The sequence below is a fragment of the Physeter macrocephalus genome, chromosome 10 (genome assembly GCF_002837175.3).
Source record: "Physeter macrocephalus isolate SW-GA chromosome 10, ASM283717v5, whole genome shotgun sequence".
In the NCBI taxonomy this organism is placed as follows: Eukaryota; Metazoa; Chordata; class Mammalia; order Artiodactyla; family Physeteridae; genus Physeter; species Physeter macrocephalus.
In genome coordinates this window covers 58,581,917-58,607,163 of record NC_041223.1, presented here as the reverse complement: position 1 = coordinate 58,607,163, position 25,247 = coordinate 58,581,917, and the positions used below count along the sequence as shown (strand labels likewise).

At 37.9% G+C, this 25,247-nt stretch overlaps 1 protein-coding gene across 6 annotated transcripts in view; it reads left to right on the top strand.

The window, feature by feature from the left end:
• GRIK2 (glutamate ionotropic receptor kainate type subunit 2) overlaps positions 1-25,247 on the top strand; it is a 677,382-nt gene that overhangs the window by 75,519 nt on the left and 576,616 nt on the right. The window contains exon 1 of one of the 6 annotated variants that reach the window (XM_028494616.2): positions 10,038-10,183. The exons of the other annotated variants lie outside the window; for them this stretch is intronic. Within the exon in view, the coding sequence (XP_028350417.1) occupies positions 10,135-10,183 (49 nt within the window). The 5' untranslated portion in view covers positions 10,038-10,134. Of the gene's footprint in view, positions 1-10,037; positions 10,184-25,247 lie in introns of those variants that run through there. 6 annotated transcript variants of the gene reach the window in all.

Genomic DNA, 25,247 nt, shown 5'->3' with positions numbered 1-25,247 from the left:
TTCCCTTTCATCACTTTAAATATGTCCTGCCACTCCCTTCTGGTTTGCAGAGTTTCTGCTGAAAGATCAGCTGTTAACCTTATGGGGATGCCCTTGTATATTATTTGTTGCTTTTCCTTTGCTACTTTCAACATTTTTTTCTTTGTATTTAATTTTTGATAGCTTGATTAGTAAGTGTCTTGACATGTTTCTCTTTGGGTTTTTCCTGTATGGGACTCTCTGTGCTTCCTGGACTTGATTGACCATTTCCTTTCCCATGTTAGGGAAGTTTTTGACTATAATCTCTTCAAATATTTTTTCAGGCTCTTTCTTTTTCTCTTCTTCTTCTGGGACCCCTATAATTCGAATGTTGGTGTGTTTAATGTTGTCCCAGAGGTCTCTGAGACTGCCCTCAGTTCTTTTCATTCTTTTTTCTTTATTCTGCTCCCTTTCAGTTATTTCTACCATTTTCTCTTCCAGGTCACTTATCTGTTCTTCTGCCTCAGTTATTCTGCTATTGATTCCTTCTAGAGTATTTTTAATTGCAGTTATTGTGTTGTTCATCACTGTTTGTTTGCTCTTTAGTTCTTCTAGATCCTTGTTAAATGTTTCTTGTATTTTCTGTTTCTGTTTCTGAGATTTTGGGTCATATTTACTATCATTACTCTGAATTCTTTTTCAGGTAGGTTGACTATTTCATCTTCATTTATTTCGTCTTGTAGGTTTTTACCTTGCTCCCTTGTCTGTAACATATTTTTTTGTCATTTCAGTTTTTTTTGGTTTTTTTTTGATTGTGTGACTGTATTCCTGTCTTACTGGTTGTTTGGCCTGAGGCATCCAGTGCTGGATTTTGCAGGCAGTTGGATAGAGCCGGGTCTTGGGCTGAGATGAGGACCTCCGGGAGGCCTGACTCTGATTAATATTCCCAGGGGTCTGAGGTTTTCTGTTAGTCCAGCTGTTTGGACTCAGAGCTACCACCACAGGAGCTCAGGCCCAACCTCCGGCCTGGGATCCAAGATCCCACAAGCCACGTGGCATGACAAAAAAAAGAAAAGAAAAAAAGGAGTAGTACAATAACAAAGAATAAAAAACAAAATAAAATTAGAAAGATAAAAAATATATTAGGAAAAATAAAAACAGAATTGAAGCAACTACAAAAGGTAAAATAAAACCACAATAGAAAAAAGAAAAAAGAAAAAAAAAGTGGGGCGGGGAACAAGCCAGAAGGAGAGAACAATAACAAAGTATAAAGAATAAAATAAAATTAGAAAAATAAAAGATTTATTAGGAAAAATAAAAATATAAAAGAATCAACAACAATGAATCAAAAAGGTAAAACAGAACCCCAATCTAAAAGAGGAAAAAAGAAAAAAAAAAAAAGTCTTCCCTATTGGGGCAGAGTGTAGGCAGGGGTGGAACTTCGGCAGGGTGAGGGTTTAGGGTGGGGTGGGACCTACGCGGGTTGGGGGGTGATGTTTGAGCATGGGGTGGGGGCCTAGGCTCAGGACCCACACAGCGGAAAAGGCCCTGGGGGCGGGGCCTAGGTGGGGCAACGTTCAAGCGTGGGGCGGGGCCTCTGCTTAGGATCTGCACAGAAGGGGAGAGTCAGCGTGTGGAAAGGAGAGCCTCTGGAGTTTGGAGTTCCAGAGTTTGGAGGTGGGGCCCTGAGTGAGGGTGTGTGGGTGGAGTTTAGGCCCAGCACGTTGGAGGGTGTCTCCGAGTGTAGAGGTAGGGCCCTGGGTGGGGTGTAGCTGCAGGGCTTGGGCTCTGCAGAGCAGGAGAGAGGCTCCAAGGGCAGAGGATTATGCCCGGGAGCCCAACAGGCTCCCCGGTGCCTAAGTGGACAGAGAATGCGCTAGTCCCTTTCCCTTCCATTCCTCCTCGCCACCATTCCCATCTCCCCTAGGGTCTCCCCCATCGCTGCTGGACCCCCAACCATGGGTGGGTCCCACTGGGTGAAGGAACTCCTCCCCTCCCGCAGCCACTCCTCAGGGGTGCTGGTCCGGTCTTTACTTTTGCTCCCCCTTCCTTCCCTCCCACTCCCCCAGGAACCGTGTGGCTGGAGGGGGCCTTGGTGGGCAGAGCGTCAGGCCCGGGATCTCAGCAGGTTCCCGGGGGCCCAAGTGGGCAGGGGAAACTTGACCACGCTCCCTTTTGATCCTCTGTCCTCCCAGGGGTCCCCCAATTTCCCCCTTCGGGCGTGGGATCCCTTCCCCTCCCCCAGTCGCCCCTCAGGGACGCCAGTCCCATCCCACTTCCACTTCTCCTCCCACTTCACTCCCCCCATGTCCCATATCCTACCTGGTCGCTGGGGGTTCCTCCCATCCCCTTAGATGTCCGTGGTCCCCCACTGGTGCCTGGTAGGTACCCTAGTTGTGCTGCCAATTCTATCTTAATTAACATTTTGCCTTTCAACTTCTAGAAATAAATGTCCATCTTGGTCTCTGAACAGATTCTTTGGTCTCTGAACGTAGCCAAGTTTTAGTTGGTTACTTGCTAAATGCTCCAATGGGTTCTTTCATCCCTTTTATCGAGTCAGGAATTTCAACTACATTAATATTTAAGGTTTTAGTGTTTCACAAAAGGTTATTCCTTTGCATGTTTTTTTCCATACGACAAAGTTGGCCTGGAATTTGAAAATTATAATTTACTTTGCTTGATTAAACAGCAACTCCTGGGATGTCACAGAATCCTGTGGCAACTACTCTGAATGAAAGCAAAGGTGAAGAGCATCCAATGTGAGAACTGAATGTTTTACAGTAAGTTTAAAATCATTAAACCTTTCTATAATGCCTTTATTTAAATGATGAATATATAGTTAGACTTTGAAATTATTTTATTTTGAAAGGCAAAATGCAAAAGCACTTAAACCATCATTTTAAAGAGTCTTTTGTGAAAAATAAGTATTCTATAAAAACACACTGTGTATGTTTTTAAAACATTAAAATATAGATTTCTGTTATTTAAATACATAGGAATATTATTGAAATGATCAGATTAAATTATTTTATTTTTGTTCTATATTCTATAATTTTTTTCCTTTCTGGGAGGAGATATAATTTTCTTAAAGAAACTTTCCAGAAAAATGTTAACATTAAAACTATATATTGTTCATATTGTTATTATGCAACTGACTTATCCCATCACAATATGTGAAAAGCTGTGAACCAATCTCTTTTTAGCCAGGTTTGTTAGATACTTCCTTGATAGGGCTATTCATTCATTAAATTCAGTGTTCCTGATATTTTTCACATTTTAATACACATAGAAAATGATCAGATTACCTGTGGCTGAGTGGGGTAGACAGAAGGTTGAGGATGCTGGTAGGTGAAGGTTGCTGGCCCAGGACTTGGGCCACCTTTGCCTCCCTTGGGGCATTCCCCAACCTGTGCACAGTTGAGTGGCTGTGATGTAGGTGACACTCACTGAGTGCTGATGGGCCTGGATTCTAGGCAGCGCGGACACAGAGCTCCATCAGGGTCAGGACCTTCTCTGTATTCTGTGCCTACCACACAGGTGTTCACTTGGTAAAACCTGGCCCACTTCTGCTCTGTAACTGGGCTGAGCCTTTAAGCAAAAAGTGGGGGGCCTTTGCCAGTTCCCAGTGAGAACGCCTTGTGAAGAGTTCGAGTATGGTTGACATTGGTTTAAAATATTAAACTGAATCTTTTTTTGCGATTACGAACCCCAGTTTTAACAAAGTACAAAAGTACAAAGTGTGAAAATTGTCATTTTTTTCAAAGTTGGAGGCCTAATAATGGGAAAAACAAAACCTTCCTGGTCTGCTGCCTTCTGCTTCTGTGCTATTCTCGGGTAGGGGCTAAGGTACCCGCTACACCTTCTTTGCAGGAATGGATTTTTTCTTGACCAGAAGCACAACTGTCAGCTCACACGTAATGAAAACTATCCATGCATGATTTCTAGCCCAATTTGGCAGACTCCAAGGGTCCTTTGAAAGGCAGCTGACATTTCTGATGATTACCTAAATTGAATTGAGCCTTTTAATGTTGTCATTTTAAAGCATGTGAGACTCAGTCCAAAGAGGAAAAAGAGTAATAGCTGTTACTTACCTACTTGTTATGTCATATATATTACATTATATGTTATAATTTCTGTTGATGTGGAAGAAACCATTTAGACTTCCGTTTAGAAGGCACAAATACATTTGCTATGCATCTTAAGAAAATCCATTATGATATGTTCGTATCGAAATAATTTTCCCAATCTTTGTCAATAGTATATTCACATTATAGTTCTATTCACAAAGAGACTAAACACTTTTTTAGAAGGCATAGCTTATTTGGACATAATAGTGATCATTATTCCTACAGGTGTATCTTAACTATGCAAAAAATAAACTTTATAGGAAATTTCAGATTAATAGTTTTTCAACTATATTGGACCATTTCTGGTGGCCAATGAGCAAGTCCCAAAATACAGAGGCTCCCTGCAGGGTGTCCTCAATGCCTGCCTCTTATTTTCTCACACTTTAAGGGGTGTTCTGCTTTGAAGCATCGAGATTACATACTGCTTGCTCTTATCCTCACCTGCCATCCTCCAAATTCTGCCCCTACTGTTTCTCCTGCCACTTCCTTCTCTCCCAGTTTTCTAGATGTGCCGTGACAATTTCGAAACCATAGTTAAAATATCACCTCCTCTGTGAAGCCTTACCTAGCTTCTCTCCAGCTTTATATCCCCAAAGCAGAGTGTCACTGTGCTCTCCCTGGGACCTTTTAGGTCTGTTTATACATGGACACATGTTCAAAGGAGAAGAGACATTGTTCCAGAGTAACCATTTTATAGACCTAAGAGCCAGTATAGAACATTCTGATAGAACTAATGTAGAGAATAGGTGTTATTCCTCAACTTGAAGTTTGTTTCTTCTTGAGTAGAAGAATAGATCCTAAAATAAACTTATTATATTAGTAATATAACACCAGTTTAAAATCTAATTTGTAGCAACAAGCATTCTTAACACTGACAGGAACTGTTGCAAATAAACTAGAATAGTCCTTTGCAGTTTGGATTACTTTTTTGATGTAGTAAGAATGATACAGTGCATCAACGCTTTGGCCCAGTTCATCTAAAGAGAGAGGTATTTACAGCCCCATCCTGGAGAAATTAGCATGTAATCTTTGAACAGCAGTGTGTTATCTCCATGTAGAGAATCTTCAATCGTCAGTATGCAGTTCCTTCATTTTCTCTGAAGGACACCTGGAAGTATTAAATATGGGTTCTCTAAGATCAGATTTAGTGTCCTTAGGAGACTGAGGGAAAGCACAAGGACATTCCCGACAAGTCAGGTTTTATTTTTATTTTTATTTTTTTACCAAAGTCATCTGTCTTTTTTATTTTGGTTTTACAACAAATTGACACCTTGTAATGAAGTTTATGTCGGTAATCATTTTATGATGAGAGTTAGAGGCGACATAGAACTATGTTTAACAGCAGTACTTTTAGTACCGGTGTGCATGTGGCCACTGTGTGTGGATTACTGTAGACATATAACAGGATGATATGACATGGAAATATAACAGGATAACACAATGTGGAGATGACGTGATAGCTCTTTTAATATACTTTAAGGCAGAAGAGTTAGCTCATTTCCCAGTTCATAAATCCTGGAGATGAAGCCATGTGGACACATACATATTGTCTCTGGGTGCTTATATTGGTTTCCTGTTGCTGACATAACACATTATCTTACAATTCTGTAGGTCAGAAGTCTGCTATGGGTCCCACCAAAAATTAAGGTGTCAACAGGGCCGAATTTCTTTTTTTTTTTTTCTCTTTTTGTGGTACGCGGGCCTCTCACTGTTGTGGCCTCTCCTGTTGCACAGCACAGGCTCCGGACGCACAGGCTCAGCGGCCATGGCTCACGGGCCCAGCCGCTCCGCAGCATGTGGGATCTTCCCGGACCGGGGGAAGAACCCGCGTCCCCTGCATCGGCAGGCAGATTCTCAACCACTGTGCCACAAGGGAAGCCCAAGGGCTGAATTTCTTTTCAAGGCTCTAGGGGAGAATCCTTTTCCTGCTTATCCCAGTTGTTGTCACCATTCTGTTCCTTGTGGTTGTAGGAATGATATCCTGCTTACTTGCTGGCTATCAGCTGATAGCTGTTCCCAGGTTCTAGATGCCACCACATTCCTTGTCTCATAGCCTCCTTCCTCCATCTTCAAAGCCAATAATGGCTGATCAAGTCTTCATAGTGTGTTTTTCTGACACAGCCATGAAAAGTTCTCAACTTTTAAGGATCTGTGTCCTTAGACTGGGCCCACGAGGAGGATCATGATAATCTTCCACATCACCTGGTCCACACACACTCTTAATCACATCTACAAAGTTCCTTTTGCCATGAAACATAACATTCACAAGTTCAAGGGTTAAAGACACAGACATCTTTGGGAGGCTCTTTTTCTAACTCTCACAATGCTGAAGAAAATGATCTTAATATTTGTCAGTTGCCAAAAACCTTTTAGCATTAGAATACCAGTTTGGGTTGAATTGGGCTAAAGAAAAGGGCTGAGTAAGAACTTAGTTTTATAAGTACTAAAGCCCAAGTCTTTTGAACTTCTAATACTTTTTCTACAGAACCAACATATTACAGTGTTATATTCCCTGACATTCTTAGCTATTCTCAAGATGTGTGAGGCTGAAAATTGCTTCCCAAGTCTGTCTGGTTTTGAATCTCAGTTCTGACTTACTAGCTGTGTGATCATGGGAAGTCATGTAACATTTCTGAGCCTAACTTCACTTAGATAAAATAGAGATACTAATAGTATCTATTTTGGGATGTTTAATGTTAATATGTTAATATATTTTTCAGATAGAATTATTAGTACCTAGCACTGTATAGGAGTTGTGTATAATTACTGTAGAACCATATATTGCTACCAAGTAACCCTAAAGCCCTTTATTTAATGTTTTTTTTTTTTTCTAATATAACAGTTTCTGAAACTGGATCCAAGTAATTTTTTTTTTTTAATTGATGGCTGGTTGGAGAAAATCATGAGAAATTGTTGTTTTAAAGTTGACAGCCTATTTTCTGTTTCTCAGGAGAAGGTTGAATTCACCGAAGAGGGCAGAATGTCCCTTTGTTTTTAGGAAAAAAATGTCACTTGGCTTTTTCTTTTGGCAAAAGTAAAGTCAAAATGCTGTTCTAAAATAGAGATCTTCAGGATATTGAGCAACAAAATTTCTCTGCTTTACAGTATAATTTTTCTTTTTTAAAATTGTAGGTACAGGTACAGGTGCATATTAGAAATGATCTTTCCTGTTAGGAAATAAAAAAAGGTTGTCTCTTCTGGGACTCTGGGTGAATAGAAAGCCAGAATTTGAGAAAAGAAAGCCATGGTGAAGGGCTTGTGTCTGGGATGGGGATAGGACAGCCATGGGGAATGGCTGTTTGTGCATCATTGTGTCAGGCTGGGACTAAGGAGATGGCTGGAGTCTTAGCCTGGAGACCTTGAGGACTTTCATATCTATAGTCCAATTTTAATCTTTGTTTATGATTTGAAATTTCCCAAAGACTAGAGAAATGTCTCATTTTACACTCTGGTCTGCTTTTTATCTGTGCTATGGCGAGTTAAAGTCAGGCCCATGCCAGTGTTTTTAAGGAATTTGTTAAGAGCAAGTTAGCTGGTATAGGCCAAGTGAAGGCAGAATGGAGAAATGAGAGGTTGTGTGCAGAAGAGCAGGGGATTGGACTGGGCTTCTGCCCAAGGGGACAGTTAACATTCAGCCTTGATTTAACAGCCATGCATATATCCCACAGGGATTCCCACAACTATGGGAGGCATGGTTAGTGAAAGGTGGGGATGGGCTGGGAGGACTGCTAAGTGGGTCTTACGGGGAAGAAGACTTCTAGCAACTTGGAACACCTGTGTTACCTAAGGAAAGGAGTCTCTTATATAAGCAAGAGTTTATAATGTTGAAGGTTATTGTGTTAAAAAAGCAAATACCTTCCTTTTTACTGATCCATTAAAACACCATAGGTTAGCAATTAGGCATTTTACACATTGCAGACATTTATCTTTTTGGTAAATTGTCTATCAAAATGTTTTGTCTGAAATTTGAATGAAGTACAGCATTATGACAAATCATCATTTCAAAGACTATTAGAATAATCTAGTAACTTAAATAAGGACATTTTAAAGGCAGTGTTTTAAAGACAAAGTCTCCACAGTCTGTTGGAAGCCACATAAAATGTATGAATTAAAAACAAAAAAGAAACCATAATCTATTCCTGAATATCTTTGGGTAGCATTTGTTGATCATGATATTACTTGCTAAGTGCCTTCTTATGATTGTGATGGTTACTACTATTTTTTAAAAGAAATTTGTGATGAAAAAGTCATTTGGTTTTCCTAATTAAGAGTTATGGAGTGTCTTGATGCCAGACATAATGTTTGGAATGGGACTGAAATTGGAAGAATATAAATTGTGTTTCATGTTCTACATTGCTTGTCTTTACGTCAAATGAGAAAACTCAGTTTCCACTGGGAATATACTACCTGGTCTTTTGGAGTAGTTCTTAAAATCAGTTTTGAGAGAATGGTTTTAAAATGCCATATCCCTTTCTCAGGGAACCACTTCACATACACATGAGATAAGAAGGTTCTTTTCTTGCAGGCACCTCCAGGAATGTGCCTCCATTCAAGAACAACTCCAGGGTTCTAACCTCCACCATATGGAGAGAGTCAGGTCGTGGGCACAAGGCAAAGAGATTCCAACATATACAGAGAACAGTATTTCCTAAGGTTGGTTCTGAGAGCCCTAGTCCCACTGACTATGGTTGTGTCCAAAAAAAGGGTTCACCTGGAATACTGGGTTAGATTATATTATAGACTTTTCCTTGCTGTAAGAATTCTCAGTTCCTTCAAAGCATTAATGTGTAGAGCACATCTCTCAGAGAAGGTAAGATATAAGGTATACAAGGTTTCACAAAAGTACTTGATTATATTACCCCCTCTTTTTTTGTGGGGATATTTATATTTTATTACTGGGAACCCACTTAGATGGGGTGTCTGTGGATAGGATTAGCAAAGGAGTGCACATGGAACAGAGCACCAGCACAGGTTTGGAAGCTGGCAAGGAAGACAACGGGCAAAAAGCAGACTAGCAGGAGGACGAGATACCCTACGCAAGATCAGGTCAGCCTAAAGAGAAGGTCAATGTCGTTAGCAATGATAGGGTTCAGTAAGTGATGTACAGTACAGGGATAGATGCATGAAGCAGGGTGAAGAAACTTGATGAATGAAGCAACTTCCTACTCCAGATTTCAGACATTTTTGTGTGTTTTTTCTTGGGCAGGAGATAATCTCAGTGGAATAGATATAAACCTTGCCTGTAGTTAAAGGCAATTGCATTGAACTGTGTTAAATTTTTTTACCACACTTTTCTATAAAAAGACTTTTGGGTGGATTCTTCAAGGTAGAACAACATATGCCTTTTAAGGGGCTTACACCTGGCAGAGTTGGAGTACGTAGGGTATTAGATCAGTAGTTCTTTGTAAGCCAATCTTGATAACAGGACTCCTAAATTCTTTCTCTACTGTTTCATTACCTGCAGCAGTTTAATTGTCCTGAAATGCAAAATGGCCAAGGAGGTGATATCTGAAAGCAACGGATCTTGGCTTTCCTTGGGGAACTTATTATAAAAGCATATTCTCAGACCCCAGATTTAGAGAGTCTGACCTAGTAGGTCTGCAGTAGGATCCAGGGCTCTCCATTTTTGTTGAGCTACCTGTATGATTCTGAGGTAGGAGGCCCAGGGACCACTCAGACCACCACCGAGGAAACTGTCCTGAAACCTTTGTGATAATAAAAATATCCCTCCTCTATCCGAGGAATATGAAGCAGGATACTTGGGTTATTTAAATCAAAGAAATTCAGATATATTAAGATTGCAGTCAGGTCAAGTATTTAGCAGCATTTCACAGAAAGAAAATTATCCTCAATTTGGAGAATAAAATTAGATTAATTAAAGTCTTATGGAGGTTGAGTGCTAAGGTTTTAGTGTTTCACAAAAGGTTATTCCTTTGCATGTTTTTTTCCATACGACAAAGTTGGCCTGGAATTTGAAAATTATAATTTACTTTGCTTGATTAAACAGCAACTCCTGGGATGTCACAGAATCCTGTGGCAACTACTCTGAATGAAAGCAAAGGTGAAGAGCATCCAATGTGAGAACAGAATGTTTTACAGTAAGTTTAAAATCATTAAACCTTTCTATAATGCCTTTATTTAAATGATGAATATATAGTTAGACTTTGAAATTATTTTATTTTGAAAGGCAAAATGCAAAAGCACTTAAACCATCATTTTAAAGAGTCTTTTGTGAAAAATAAGTATTCTATAAAAACACACTGTGTATGTTTTTAAAACATTAAAATATAGATTTCTGTTATTTAAATACATAGGAATATTATTGAAATGATCAGATTAAATTATTTTATTTTTGTTCTATACTCTATAATTTTTTTCCTTTCTGGGAGGAGATATAATTTTCTTAAAGAAACTTTCCAGAAAAATGTTAACATTAAAACTATATATTGTTCATATTGTTATTATGCAACTGACTTATCCCATCACAATATGTGAAAAGCTGTGAACCAATCTCTTTTTAGCCAGGTTTGTTAGATACTTCCTTGATAGGGCTATTCATTCATTAAATTCAGTGTTCCTGATATTTTTCACATTTTAATACACATAGAAAATGATCAGATTACCTGTGGCTGAGTGGGGTAGACAGAAGGTTGAGGATGCTGGTAGGTGAAGGTTGCTGGCCCAGGACTTGGGCCACCTTTGCCTCCCTTGGGGCATTCCCCAACCTGTGCACAGTTGAGTGGCTGTGATGTAGGTGACACTCACTGAGTGCTGATGGGCCTGGATTCTAGGCAGCGCGGACACAGAGCTCCATCAGGGTCAGGACCTTCTCTGTATTCTGTGCCTACCACACAGGTGTTCACTTGGTAAAACCTGGCCCACTTCTGCTCTGTAACTGGGCTGAGCCTTTAAGCAAAAAGTGGGGGGCCTTTGCCAGTTCCCAGTGAGAACGCCTTGTGAAGAGTTCGAGTATGGTTGACATTGGTTTAAAATATTAAACTGAATCTTTTTTTGCGATTACGAACCCCAGTTTTAACAAAGTACAAAAGTACAAAGTGTGAAAATTGTCATTTTTTTCAAAGTTGGAGGCCTAATAATGGGAAAAACAAAACCTTCCTGGTCTGCTGCCTTCTGCTTCTGTGCTATTCTCGGGTAGGGGCTAAGGTACCCGCTACACCTTCTTTGCAGGAATGGATTTTTTCTTGACCAGAAGCACAACTGTCAGCTCACACGTAATGAAAACTATCCATGCATGATTTCTAGCCCAATTTGGCAGACTCCAAGGGTCCTTTGAAAGGCAGCTGACATTTCTGATGATTACCTAAATTGAATTGAGCCTTTTAATGTTGTCATTTTAAAGCATGTGAGACTCAGTCCAAAGAGGAAAAAGAGTAATAGCTGTTACTTACCTACTTGTTATGTCATATATATTACATTATATGTTATAATTTCTGTTGATGTGGAAGAAACCATTTAGACTTCCGTTTAGAAGGCACAAATACATTTGCTATGCATCTTAAGAAAATCCATTATGATATGTTCGTATCGAAATAATTTTCCCAATCTTTGTCAATAGTATATTCACATTATAGTTCTATTCACAAAGAGACTAAACACTTTTTTAGAAGGCATAGCTTATTTGGACATAATAGTGATCATTATTCCTACAGGTGTATCTTAACTATGCAAAAAATAAACTTTATAGGAAATTTCAGATTAATAGTTTTTCAACTATATTGGACCATTTCTGGTGGCCAATGAGCAAGTCCCAAAATACAGAGGCTCCCTGCAGGGTGTCCTCAATGCCTGCCTCTTATTTTCTCACACTTTAAGGGGTGTTCTGCTTTGAAGCATCGAGATTACATACTGCTTGCTCTTATCCTCACCTGCCATCCTCCAAATTCTGCCCCTACTGTTTCTCCTGCCACTTCCTTCTCTCCCAGTTTTCTAGACGTGCCGTGACAATTTCGAAACCATAGTTAAAATATCACCTCCTCTGTGAAGCCTTACCTAGCTTCTCTCCAGCTTTATATCCCCAAAGCAGAGTGTCACTCTGCTCTCCCTGGGACCTTTTAGGTCTGTTTATACATGGACACATGTTCAAAGGAGAAGAGACATTCTTCCAGAGTAACCATTTTATAGACCTAAGAGCCAGTATAGAACATTCTGATAGAACTAATGTAGAGAATAGGTGTTATTCCTCAACTTGAAGTTTGTTTCTTCTTGAGTAGAAGAATAGATCCTAAAATAAACTTATTATATTAGTAATATAACACCAGTTTAAAATCTAATTTGTAGCAACAAGCATTCTTAACACTGACAGGAACTGTTGCAAATAAACTAGAATAGTCCTTTGCAGTTTGGATTACTTTTTTGATGTAGTAAGAATGATACAGTGCATCAACGCTTTGGCCCAGTTCATCTAAAGAGAGAGGTATTTACAGCCCCATCCTGGAGAAATTAGCATGTAATCTTTGAACAGCAGTGTGTTATCTCCATGTAGAGAATCTTCAATCGTCAGTATGCAGTTCCTTCATTTTCTCTGAAGGACACCTGGAAGTATTAAATATGGGTTCTCTAAGATCAGATTTAGTGTCCTTAGGAGACTGAGGGAAAGCACAAGGACATTCCCGACAAGTCAGGTTTTATTTTTATTTTTATTTTTTTACCAAAGTCATCTGTCTTTTTTATTTTGGTTTTACAACAAATTGACACCTTGTAATGAAGTTTATGTCGGTAATCATTTTATGATGAGAGTTAGAGGCGACATAGAACTATGTTTAACAGCAGTACTTTTAGTACCGGTGTGCATGTGGCCACTGTGTGTGGATTACTGTAGACATATAACAGGATGATATGACATGGAAATATAACAGGATAACACAATGTGGAGATGACGTGATAGTACAGGCTCCGGACGCACAGGCTCAGCGGCCATGGCTCACGGGCCTAGCCGCTCCGCAGCATGTGGGATCTTCCCGGACCGGGGGAAGAACCCGCGTCCCCTGCATCGGCAGGCAGATTCTCAACCACTGTGCCACAAGGGAAGCCCAAGGGCTGAATTTCTTTTCAAGGCTCTAGGGGAGAATCCTTTTCCTGCTTATCCCAGTTGTTGTCACCATTCTGTTCCTTGTGGTTGTAGGAATGATATCCTGCTTACTTGCTGGCTATCAGCTGATAGCTGTTCCCAGGTTCTAGATGCCACCACATTCCTTGTCTCATAGCCTCCTTCCTCCATCTTCAAAGCCAATAATGGCTGATCAAGTCTTCATAGTGTGTTTTTCTGACACAGCCATGAAAAGTTCTCAACTTTTAAGGATCTGTGTCCTTAGACTGGGCCCACGAGGAGGATCATGATAATCTTCCACATCATCTGGTCCACACACACTCTTAATCACATCTACAAAGTTCCTTTTGCCATGAAACATAACATTCACAAGTTCAAGGGTTAAAGACACAGACATCTTTGGGAGGCTCTTTTTCTAACTCTCACAATGCTGAAGAAAATGATCTTAATATTTGTCAGTTGCCAAAAACCTTTTAGCATTAGAATACCAGTTTGGGTTGAATTGGGCTAAAGAAAAGGGCTGAGTAAGAACTTAGTTTTATAAGTACTAAAGCCCAAGTCTTTTGAACTTCTAATACTTTTTCTACAGAACCAACATATTACAGTGTTATATTCCCTGACATTCTTAGCTATTCTCAAGATGTGTGAGGCTGAAAATTGCTTCCCAAGTCTGTCTGGTTTTGAATCTCAGTTCTGACTTACTAGCTGTGTGATCATGGGAAGTCATGTAACATTTCTGAGCCTAACTTCACTTAGATAAAATAGAGATACTAATAGTATCTATTTTGGGATGTTTAATGTTAATATGTTAATATATTTTTCAGATAGAATTATTAGTACCTAGCACTGTATAGGAGTTGTGTATAATTACTGTAGAACCATATATTGCTACCAAGTAACCCTAAAGCCCTTTATTTAATGTTTTTTTTTTTTTCTAATATAACAGTTTCTGAAACTGGATCCAAGTAATTTTTTTTTTTTAATTGATGGCTGGTTGGAGAAAATCATGAGAAATTGTTGTTTTAAAGTTGACAGCCTATTTTCTGTTTCTCAGGAGAAGGTTGAATTCACCGAAGAGGGCAGAATGTCCCTTTGTTTTTAGGAAAAAAATGTCACTTGGCTTTTTCTTTTGGCAAAAGTAAAGTCAAAATGCTGTTCTAAAATAGAGATCTTCAGGATATTGAGCAACAAAATTTCTCTGCTTTACAGTATAATTTTTCTTTTTTAAAATTGTAGGTACAGGTACAGGTGCATATTAGAAATGATCTTTCCTGTTAGGAAATAAAAAAAGGTTGTCTCTTCTGGGACTCTGGGTGAATAGAAAGCCAGAATTTGAGAAAAGAAAGCCATGGTGAAGGGCTTGTGTCTGGGATGGGGATAGGACAGCCATGGGGAATGGCTGTTTGTGCATCATTGTGTCAGGCTGGGACTAAGGAGATGGCTGGAGTCTTAGCCTGGAGACCTTGAGGACTTTCATATCTATAGTCCAATTTTAATCTTTGTTTATGATTTGAAATTTCCCAAAGACTAGAGAAATGTCTCATTTTACACTCTGGTCTGCTTTTTATCTGTGCTATGGCGAGTTAAAGTCAGGCCCATGCCAGTGTTTTTAAGGAATTTGTTAAGAGCAAGTTAGCTGGTATAGGCCAAGTGAAGGCAGAATGGAGAAATGAGAGGTTGTGTGCAGAAGAGCAGGGGATTGGACTGGGCTTCTGCCCAAGGGGACAGTTAACATTCAGCCTTGATTTAACAGCCATGCATATATCCCACAGGGATTCCCACAACTATGGGAGGCATGGTTAGTGAAAGGTGGGGATGGGCTGGGAGGACTGCTAAGTGGGTCTTACGGGGAAGAAGACTTCTAGCAACTTGGAACACCTGTGTTACCTAAGGAAAGGAGTCTCTTATATAAGCAAGAGTTTATAATGTTGAAGGTTATTGTGTTAAAAAAGCAAATACCTTCCTTTTTACTGATCCATTAAAACACCATAGGTTAGCAATTAGGCATTTTACACATTGCAGACATTTATCTTTTTGGTAAATTGTCTATCAAAATGTTTTGTCTGAAATTTGAATGAAGTACAGCATTATGACAAATCATCATTTCAAAGACTATTAGAATAATCTAGTAACTTAAATAAGGACATTTTAAAGGCAGTGTTTTAAAGACAAAGTCTCCACAGTCTGTTGGAAGCCACATAAAATGTATGAATTAAAAACAAAAAAGAAACCATAATCTATTCCTGAATATCTTTGGGTAGCATTTGTTGATCATGATATTACTTGCTAAGTGCCTTCTTATGATTGTGATGGTTACTACTATTTTTTAAAAGAAATTTGTGATGAAAAAGTCATTTGGTTTTCCTAATTAAGAGTTATGGAGTGTCTTGATGCCAGACATAATGTTTGGAATGGGACTGAAATTGGAAGAATATAAATTGTGTTTCATGTTCTACATTGCTTGTCTTTACGTCAAATGAGAAAACTCAGTTTCCACTGGGAATATACTACCTGGTCTTTTGGAGTAGTTCTTAAAATCAGTTTTGAGAGAATGGTTTTAAAATGCCATATCCCTTTCTCAGGGAACCACTTCACATACACATGAGATAAGAAGGTTCTTTTCTTGCAGGCACCTCCAGGAATGTGCCTCCATTCAAGAACAACTCCAGGGTTCTAACCTCCACCATATGGAGAGAGTCAGGTCGTGGGCACAAGGCAAAGAGATTCCAACATATACAGAGAACAGTATTTCCTAAGGTTGGTTCTGAGAGCCCTAGTCCCACTGACTATGGTTGTGTCCAAAAAAAGGGTTCACCTGGAATACTGGGTTAGATTATATTATAGACTTTTCCTTGCTGTAAGAATTCTCAGTTCCTTCAAAGCATTAATGTGTAGAGCACATCTCTCAGAGAAGGTAAGATATAAGGTATACAAGGTTTCACAAAAGTACTTGATTATATTACCCCCTCTTTTTTTGTGGGGATATTTATATTTTATTACTGGGAACCCACTTAGATGGGGTGTCTGTGGATAGGATTAGCAAAGGAGTGCACATGGAACAGAGCACCAGCACAGGTTTGGAAGCTGGCAAGGAAGACAACGGGCAAAAAGCAGACTAGCAGGAGGACGAGATACCCTACACAAGATCAGGTCAGCCTAAAGAGAAGGTCAATGTCGTTAGCAATGATAGGGTTCAGTAAGTGATGTACAGTACAGGGATAGATGCATGAAGCAGGGTGAAGAAACTTGATGAATGAAGCAACTTCCTACTCCAGATTTCAGACATTTTTGTGTGTTTTTTCTTGGGCAGGAGATAATCTCAGTGGAATAGATATAAACCTTGCCTGTAGTTAAAGGCAATTGCATTGAACTGTGTTAAATTTTTTTACCACACTTTTCTATAAAAAGACTTTTGGGTGGATTCTTCAAGGTAGAACAACATATGCCTTTTAAGGGGCTTACACCTGGCAGAGTTGGAGTACGTAGGGTATTAGATCAGTAGTTCTTTGTAAGCCAATCTTGATAACAGGACTCCTAAATTCTTTCTCTACTGTTTCATTACCTGCAGCAGTTTAATTGTCCTGAAATGCAAAATGGCCAAGGAGGTGATATCTGAAAGCAACGGATCTTGGCTTTCCTTGGGGAACTTATTATAAAAGCATATTCTCAGACCCCAGATTTAGAGAGTCTGACCTAGTAGGTCTGCAGTAGGATCCAGGGCTCTCCATTTTTGTTGAGCTACCTGTATGATTCTGAGGTAGGAGGCCCAGGGACCACTCAGACCACCACCGAGGAAACTGTCCTGAAACCTTTGTGATAATAAAAATATCCCTCCTCTATCCGAGGAATATGAAGCAGGATACTTGGGTTATTTAAATCAAAGAAATTCAGATATATTAAGATTGCAGTCAGGTCAAGTATTTAGCAGCATTTCACAGAAAGAAAATTATCCTCAATTTGGAGAATAAAATTAGATTAATTAAAGTCTTATGGAGGTTGAGTGCTGTTTTGACTAGAGGGAGTGATGTCTAAAAGCATGAGGTAAGATCATCTTCCCAAATGAGCTCAAAAACAAGAACAGCAAGAACAACTATAAATCAAAGACAGGTTTTATTTAAATCTTGGCCTCTAGTCAATGTTGCTGTCATTGACACTTTAGGCTTTTATGGTTCACACTTATTCAGTTGTTTCCAAAATATTTGCTTCTGTCATTGCCAGTGTTCTTACTTAATTTGTCAAATTATGTCTTTCTGGGTCATGGTTTCATCACCTTGAAAACTCTTCAAACTTCATCCATTGAAATTAAACTGACCTATTATTGAATTTATTCTGTTTACCTCAGAGAAGCACAGTTGTACTTTATAAATGTATAAGATTTAATACAATATTCATTAATATGCTTCTATTTTATTAATTTAATTTTGCATAAAAAGGAAAACAACTAGTATGAAATTTGTGCTGTATTTTTATAACTTGCTTAATATCAGAATGCTATTATTGTTAGTAGCATTTCAATGAGTTGAACAGTGCTAAAAATGACCAAAACTCAATAGGGAGTTCCTTGCGTGCTGCAGCTTGTAGCATCCAGTTACTTCACAATTAGTAGTCAGTTGCTATATAAATAAAACCATTTAGAGTTAGTGGAAACATCTTTGTTGGTTATTTTGAAATATGAGTATTTTAAAAATAAAATCTGCCTCATTGCCTCAACTTGTCATGACACATATTATCATCTTTCATTCATCCATTTTCCAAAAGATAAATAACTCACGATGTCAACCTTTATGGAGAGCAAAGGAGGCATCAACTGTTTCAGGTAATTGCAAAAGCTCTGGTGTACTCTGAAAGAGTGAATGTGCTTTTAGGATGTTTAGAAGAAAACCCTTGCAGATGATGAAGGTGGAAATCTAGAAATGTTCTCTGTTGGCTACTTGCTGTTGACTGTGGAATTGGAAACATTTACTTCTTGACCGATTAGAATTTAAAGGATGGATAAAATTTAAAGGTGCTCATTTATTGCTTTCAAATAACTTATAAAAAGAATTTCCTTTCTTTTGAGATCTGATCTAAGCACCTCCAATATACCTACATACTAGTTGTGTCAGATGATGCAAGAAAATGAAATGTCTATTCATTCATTTCTGGTTTGGCAAGTTGCATATCACAAGATGTATTTTATACCCTTTTCCAGCAACAGAAATATGCTTTTATTGTATAATTTAATGCCATCTTTTATTGTAAAATTTTAAACAAATTGGAAATTTGTTAAAATTGAATTGTTTCTGGACCAGAGAAAACACTATGAATAGGGAATACATATAAATAATTGAAAGGTGTATAAGAGAAGAAGCCAAGAATTCATTTGCATTTTTGAATAAAGCCAAACTTTCATTTAATTATACAGTAGTGGGCTTTAAACATATATTTTTAGTCAAGTCTGTAAAACTGCCAGATGCTAAAGTGACATAGGCCAATTATAGATTGTGTTTTATTAACATAATCAAAGATTTTATAAAAGATAAAAAGCTTTCAAGGTTTGGATCAGAGACAGGGTTTTCAGTGCCTCTGTATAGCCTGGTAAAAATGCACAATGATTCAAATGTCGAGTAGGGCAAGCTAGAGTCTTTCATCTGTATTTTTACTAGTTGACAAAATCAGGGCTCTAGCTCCCATGACCTAATATTGCCCTTACCCGGTGTAGTGGAAAAAAAGACAGGAAAAAATTCCTGGTAGGACACCGCTAGTGAAAGATCTTTACCCTGAAGGATAACATTTTAAAAATGCCATCTACTCTATTCCTACCTTTTTGTATCATTCAAGTTCAGCAACATAGTAAGATATAAATGTATAAACCTCATGCTATACATTAGTTTACATATTGAATATACATATGGCACTTCCTATAGTGAAAAGTAATCTAGATTATTATTTCATATATGGGCCCCCAGTAAGTGCCGCTCCCATAATCCTTTCTCATTTTTTTTCCTAGATTCCTTCCATTAGTTCAGTTTCAATTTCTGTTCCTCTACTAAAGCTTAACTTTATATGAAGACATTCAGTTTTAAAATTTCTGTTTATATTGGAGGACTAGATCAAATGCAACTCTAAGTTCTAATTCCAGATAACTTTTTATAGTCTTTTTACTCCGTACCTTTTTATAGTATGCTTTACTTGGACCAAAAATTTCAGTTACTATCCATGTGAACTACAATGGAAATTCTAGGCAGATCTTAGTTTAGTAATAAAAAAAAATGTTGAAAATGTTCTAGACAAAAAACTTCTAAATGGTGGATGGCTACTTCCTGTGGTTTTTAGTTTGCTTTGGAAACAGGTATGAAGCCCCTTTCCTTTTTGAAACAGGTACTAGGATGTATTCCTCTGTACAACTGCCCTTACTGGTTCCTGATGTAATGTAACAGGAAATGGAGAAGGTAGAGACCTTTTGCAGGTAGAATCAAGGAGATCTCCTTGAACCATAATAATCCAACAAGCTGCAGAATTAGGTAATATGCTCTTCCAAATTCCATTAAGAGAGGAAACCTTCATATGTTATAAGGTGCCATATCATAATAACCGCATCTTTTCTCACTTGCTCCTTCACTCTACCTCTCCCCCCAGCACAAATCATTTGCATTCGTTTTGTTGAACAATAGTGAATGCAGACCCACGGGGTGAGGAGTGAGTATCCAGAGGACTGCTCCAGTTACAGTGCTGCCATTGGAACGCAATAATTGGAAATATTTAAATAAAGTTTGGATAGTCCTGTTTCAGAAATGTTGAAAGGAAGATCTTACATGAGTGAGAAGTTTACTATATGTTCTTTGGTCATCCACCAGCTAGAATATTCTGTGGTTGTAATCACATACCAGAGAAAATAAGAAGGTTAAGTCAAGACTACTGGAACTTATGATTTCAGATTTGTTGATCAATGTCCTACACTATTTTAACACATGGAATACTATTTATCATTTTTATAAGATTGAAACAATGTGCAAATGAAAAAAGGGAAAACTGTTACTGGCATGCAAGACAGGACAACTATCTTCCTCACACTTCTTAATGCAAGACTCAACCTAGTCAAAGGAAATTATTTACAATAGATGATATCATTTCTTTTTTTTTTTTCTTTCTAGAAGATGTAAATTCACTATTTAGGCCCATTTAGGTTAATAGACCGTCCAAATAGAATTTCTGTTATTACCGATAAAGAACTGACTTGATTGATAAGTACAAAAGCAATGAGGTTACACATTTGTAAAGGCAGGTTCATTTAACTCCCTGACTTCAGTAGACGGTGTGATCCAAAACCGAAAGTGGTCTCGTTTTAACCATTCAGTATTGAGTTTTCCCTTTCCGTCCTTTAATAATACCTTGAATAGATTCCATAACTTTCCAGTCACTTTAATTCTTTAAAGTCAGTCCAGTGCACTCGCACTTCATCCTGTGCCATCTTCCCGCTGCACACTTGAGGAGGGGTGCATGGTCTCTTGGAGTAGCACAGGGTATAGTTTGCTTCTAGACCCTTCCTCTCTTCAAGGCCTGGCTCCTCCAGGATGTAGAGGATTGAGAGGCAAAACAATGAACACTCTCCTCTTCTGTCACTGCTGTCCTAGTTCTTTCCGTTGATGGTCAGTGATTCTAGGGCTAACACTACCTGGATACTTATGCCCTCTGTGTGGCTGATACACATCCAAGTTCTTCAGAGGCTCCGTGGGGCCTTCCCGCTGGACAGGCCCTTGGCGAGGGAGGCTTGACTTCTTCCAGTCTCCCACATTAGATCTGCCTGAGACAGTTGAGCAGCTTGCTTCTGGGGTGTACTTACTGGTGGATCGCTCTCTTGGATAGAGTACCAGCAAAATGACTTGTATGTGGCTCTTTTCTCCTGACCTGAGGGACACTCCTACACCCCTTCAGGGCAGTGGGTGGAGTGTGAGATGCTTTACCGTAGCCCCTCTCTCTTGGCTCTGCCTTCTCTTTTCATGTCTCTTTTCTTTGCTCAGTTATGTATGGGGACAATCAGGAAGTTTGTTGTCCAAGCAGATCTCTAAGTGAGGAGCAAAATGCCAGTCTTTCTTCTTGGAGGAGGCTTCTATTTTTAGGTGTCATTCTCTTTAAAACAGCCCTCACACATTCACAAGCACTTGCTTTGGAAGAATTCTCCTCCTTTTTCTCATGCTGATTATGAAAACCTCCTCTTTCTTCCTAAGTGCTCTTATGGATCCTGGGGATGGGGGAAGGGTAGGGGAATGGTCTCTTTGGGAAAGGTGGGCTCAAGACCTGCAGGAGGGTCATTATCTTCAGACTCAGTGAGTCTTTGTCCTCAGTCTGTGAGCTTAGTCACGGATTTCTGAGAAACAGGAGATTCCCTATTCACTACACTCCTGCACATTGACACTAGACTGTACAAGGAAAATAGGAAGAAAGCAACCTAACAAATTCTTAGCTAACTTTTTCTTATAGGACAATAGCCAATATTCAACATGTTTTGTCTATCAGATATTTTACACATGTGAACACATTTAGTGGCCTGCATGATCTACAGCACAACCATGATGTTATAAACACCAGTATACTTTTGGGAAGAAATTATTAAGTTGACTACAGTAACTCAAATGTAAATGCTACCTTTTGATGTATTCTTTTTATATCATTAGGCAAAGCGAAAGCTATGGCTGTGTCAGTTCCATATTTTCACTTTATTCTATTAATGTACAACCAGCATGCTGTGTTTGCAAGTGCATTGGAGAGAGGCCTGGACTTGACATCAGAAAACCAGAGTTCAAATCTAGCCTCTTCTGGGTAACTGCATTGCTGTGTGACTTTGGGCAACTCCTTTACCTTCTTTAGACTTTAATATTTAGTATCCTTATGTAGAACACTTTGGTAGATTACTTAATATCTCATTTTATGCATAGTACTAATCATAATTATTTAGAAAACACTATTAAGTTAATAATTTAATGTGCTTGCTCAGTGTTTACCTAGTGTCACATGATTTTACTGATAATTTCATAGTGATTTGGTGTCTGTAACTTTTACACAATCCTGTTAAAATAGACCTTTAGATGTTTTCAGCTAAATTACTGCCATACAACAACTTAGATACAGAGTGTTAAACATATCTTACAGCTGAACACCAATCATAAAAATGACTTTAAACATTATAAAGAGTTGTTTACATGAAACTGAGATGCTTTGATTTTTGTTCAGGATCTGTCTCTTTTTTAAATTAAATTTAGCATTGAGGTTTCAGTCTTGCAGTTATTATTTGAGAAGTGTGATATATTTCTTTAAAATATTTAGTTTCCTAATTCATTAACTGGGTGGTTTAAAGATCATTAGACCTTTAAGCTTGCTAATGTAACTCAAGCATAAGCATATCTGCAGGTTTGTTTTTTTTTTTAATTGAAGTCTAGTTGACTTACAATATTAGTTTCAGGTGTACAACATAGTGATTCTATATTTTTATAGATTATACTCCTTATGAAGTTATTATAAAACATTGGCTATATTCCCTGTGCTGTACATAAACATCCTTGTAACCTCTTTATTTTGTACCTAGTAGTTTTTACCTCTTAATACCCTTCACCTGTTTTGGCCCTCCCCCAATCCCTGTCCCCTCTGTTAACCACTAGTTTGTTATCTGTATCTGTGAGTCTTTTTCTACTTTTGTTATATTTGTTCATTTGTTTTATTTAGGTTTGTATTAATTTGAGAGAAATTCTTTCCACTTAGTATGCTTCTCTTTCATTAATAATGCAAGTTTAGTTTATTACGTATTTATATGAGTAGAAAAGAGACCAATATTTTAAGCATATAAGATGAGCTATATGTTCCACGTAAGTTATGGTGTCTATACAAATTTTTTCTTCAATAAAGAATGTTTTCCTGTTGTCATACCATATTTGAAATATAGTTTTTCTCTCAAGATACTTAGATGCTGGATTTATAGTGTTAAGCATATTTATTGTTATTTATCCTAGATTTAGTCACAGCATTTGTTTGCCATAGAGCAATGTGTCTTCATCAATTATCTTTTTTTTTTTTTTTTTTAATGGTATGTTTGTGATTGATGGTATCTGGATTTTTCGTTAAGGCTCTTCTTTAGGAATAGTTTTCCTTTTGGGAATTTCAGCACCAAAAGATTGCCCTTTCAAAGACATTCTTTCCTTTGTGCCTTATTTTTTGTTTAAATTTGTTTTCCCTGTAGAGATATAATACTGTTTAGAAACAGTGATACTGAAGATTACCTTTTGTTCTGGTATTTTTCAAAACATCCAGGGTTATTTATTTTGACTTTAATATTCAGTATAGAGTCCTAAGAGACACATCATAGATTTTTCATACTGAATACATGCATTTAAAATGAATGCATCCATAACATGTTTACAGAAATATAAAGGTACTGTTTTTTTTGTTTTGTTTTGTTTTTTCTTTTAAAATCAGGAAAGCCTCCCATGGCTTGACAGATAAAATGTACAGCCTAAAGACTATTCAAAATTCATGAAGTTTGTGCAGACCAAAATTTATTTTAAGTGTATGAATAAGAAACAATTTCCATTTTAAGTTCTTTTTGAGCAGGCACAATACATAATTACAATTAGCTGATTGGCAGCTATTCCTTCTAGCGATCTAAAATCATTATGCAGTTTGTTGCACTGTCCGCTTTCAAAGTTCTTTGATTGCTAATTTTAAAGAATGATATTCATGTCAGGATGAGAAATGTTACATATTCAGAATTGGAACGCAACAAATCGTATTCATTTTTAATTTTTTAGTTTAATAGAAACTTCAGAATAGATGTGAGGAGGGAAGAAAAAGAGGTTTAATAACTAAAATTGAAACTGTCTCTAATTGATCATATCTTTTGTTTATTCAGCCCATTTTAAGGAAGTTCTCTCATTTCTGCATGATTTTTTACAATACATTTTTTTCTTTTATTTCTGAGACTTCAGCCCTACAGTAAAAAAGCGCTTTTTTTTTTGAGTTTCAGGCAGACAAAAATAACGGTAATTAAAAAAAAAACTCCTTGTGTTTAATTCAGAATCTGATATACTACATCAGAAAGGTGGATTAAATAATTTATTTCGGCTTTGAGGTTTCATTCACTCACTGCTTCTTTTAGAATTTTAGGAATTTTAAGGCTAGCACAAGTGGCACCCCAGTTTTTCTCTGTCTTCCTATTTCCCTACACACGACATGGATTTGGTAAACAATTAGAATGCTTCTTTGTTATTGAACAACATAGATAGCAGTTATGGAAAACATTTAGTTGGACTTAAATTGCAGTGCTAATCGTTGGACTGCTACAGTGCTTTAGTTGGTCTGGCACTATTTATTAGAAAACAATTTTCTTTCAGCAAACAAAGCAGGAATTAGAACTGAACTAAAAATTTTCAATGACTAGCTCTGATAGACTCTACTTCACGCCTTTGAGACAGCTTGTATTTTTGTTTCAGAACCAAATAACAACTAAATCAATTGGTTCTATTACTAGTTATGGGTCTTCTTTTTTGCCCATCTTTCCACCCTACTGGATGCCCTTAGGTTCGTAACACATTTTATTGTCTGCTCTGTCATAAAGTAAAGCACTTATATTCATAGCTTTGAGGAATAGATGTGGTGATAGATCACTAAATGGGAAGCACAAAAAAGGAGTAGCAGATGTTGCTTTTCTCATGTTGTCTTGTTTTACATATCACAAATTAAACTCGTATAAAATTTTGTAGGAATATTGGGCCATGCATACTCCTACTGTTAGATAGCTGAAACAAAACAAAACAAAACAACCAAACAAACCTTGCTGCCCAGTTCTTTTTAACTTATCAGCTGCATGGCTAATAGTCTAGTTCTTTTAATGCCTCCTCTCCCCGACATAGTCCTACTAGTGAATCCTGGATGGGGTGTTTGCAGAGAAGGTAGTTGAAGAGTGGGTTTGGGTGAGGGGATATGAAAAAGAAGCAAAACTCTCTTTGCTGGGCCAATGCGACCCCCAAAAGAGCTGTGATTATTTGGGATTGAATCCAATGTTACTACTGGACTGTTCATTTAAAATAATATAATTGACTGAATACATAATACAAGAAATCTTGAGA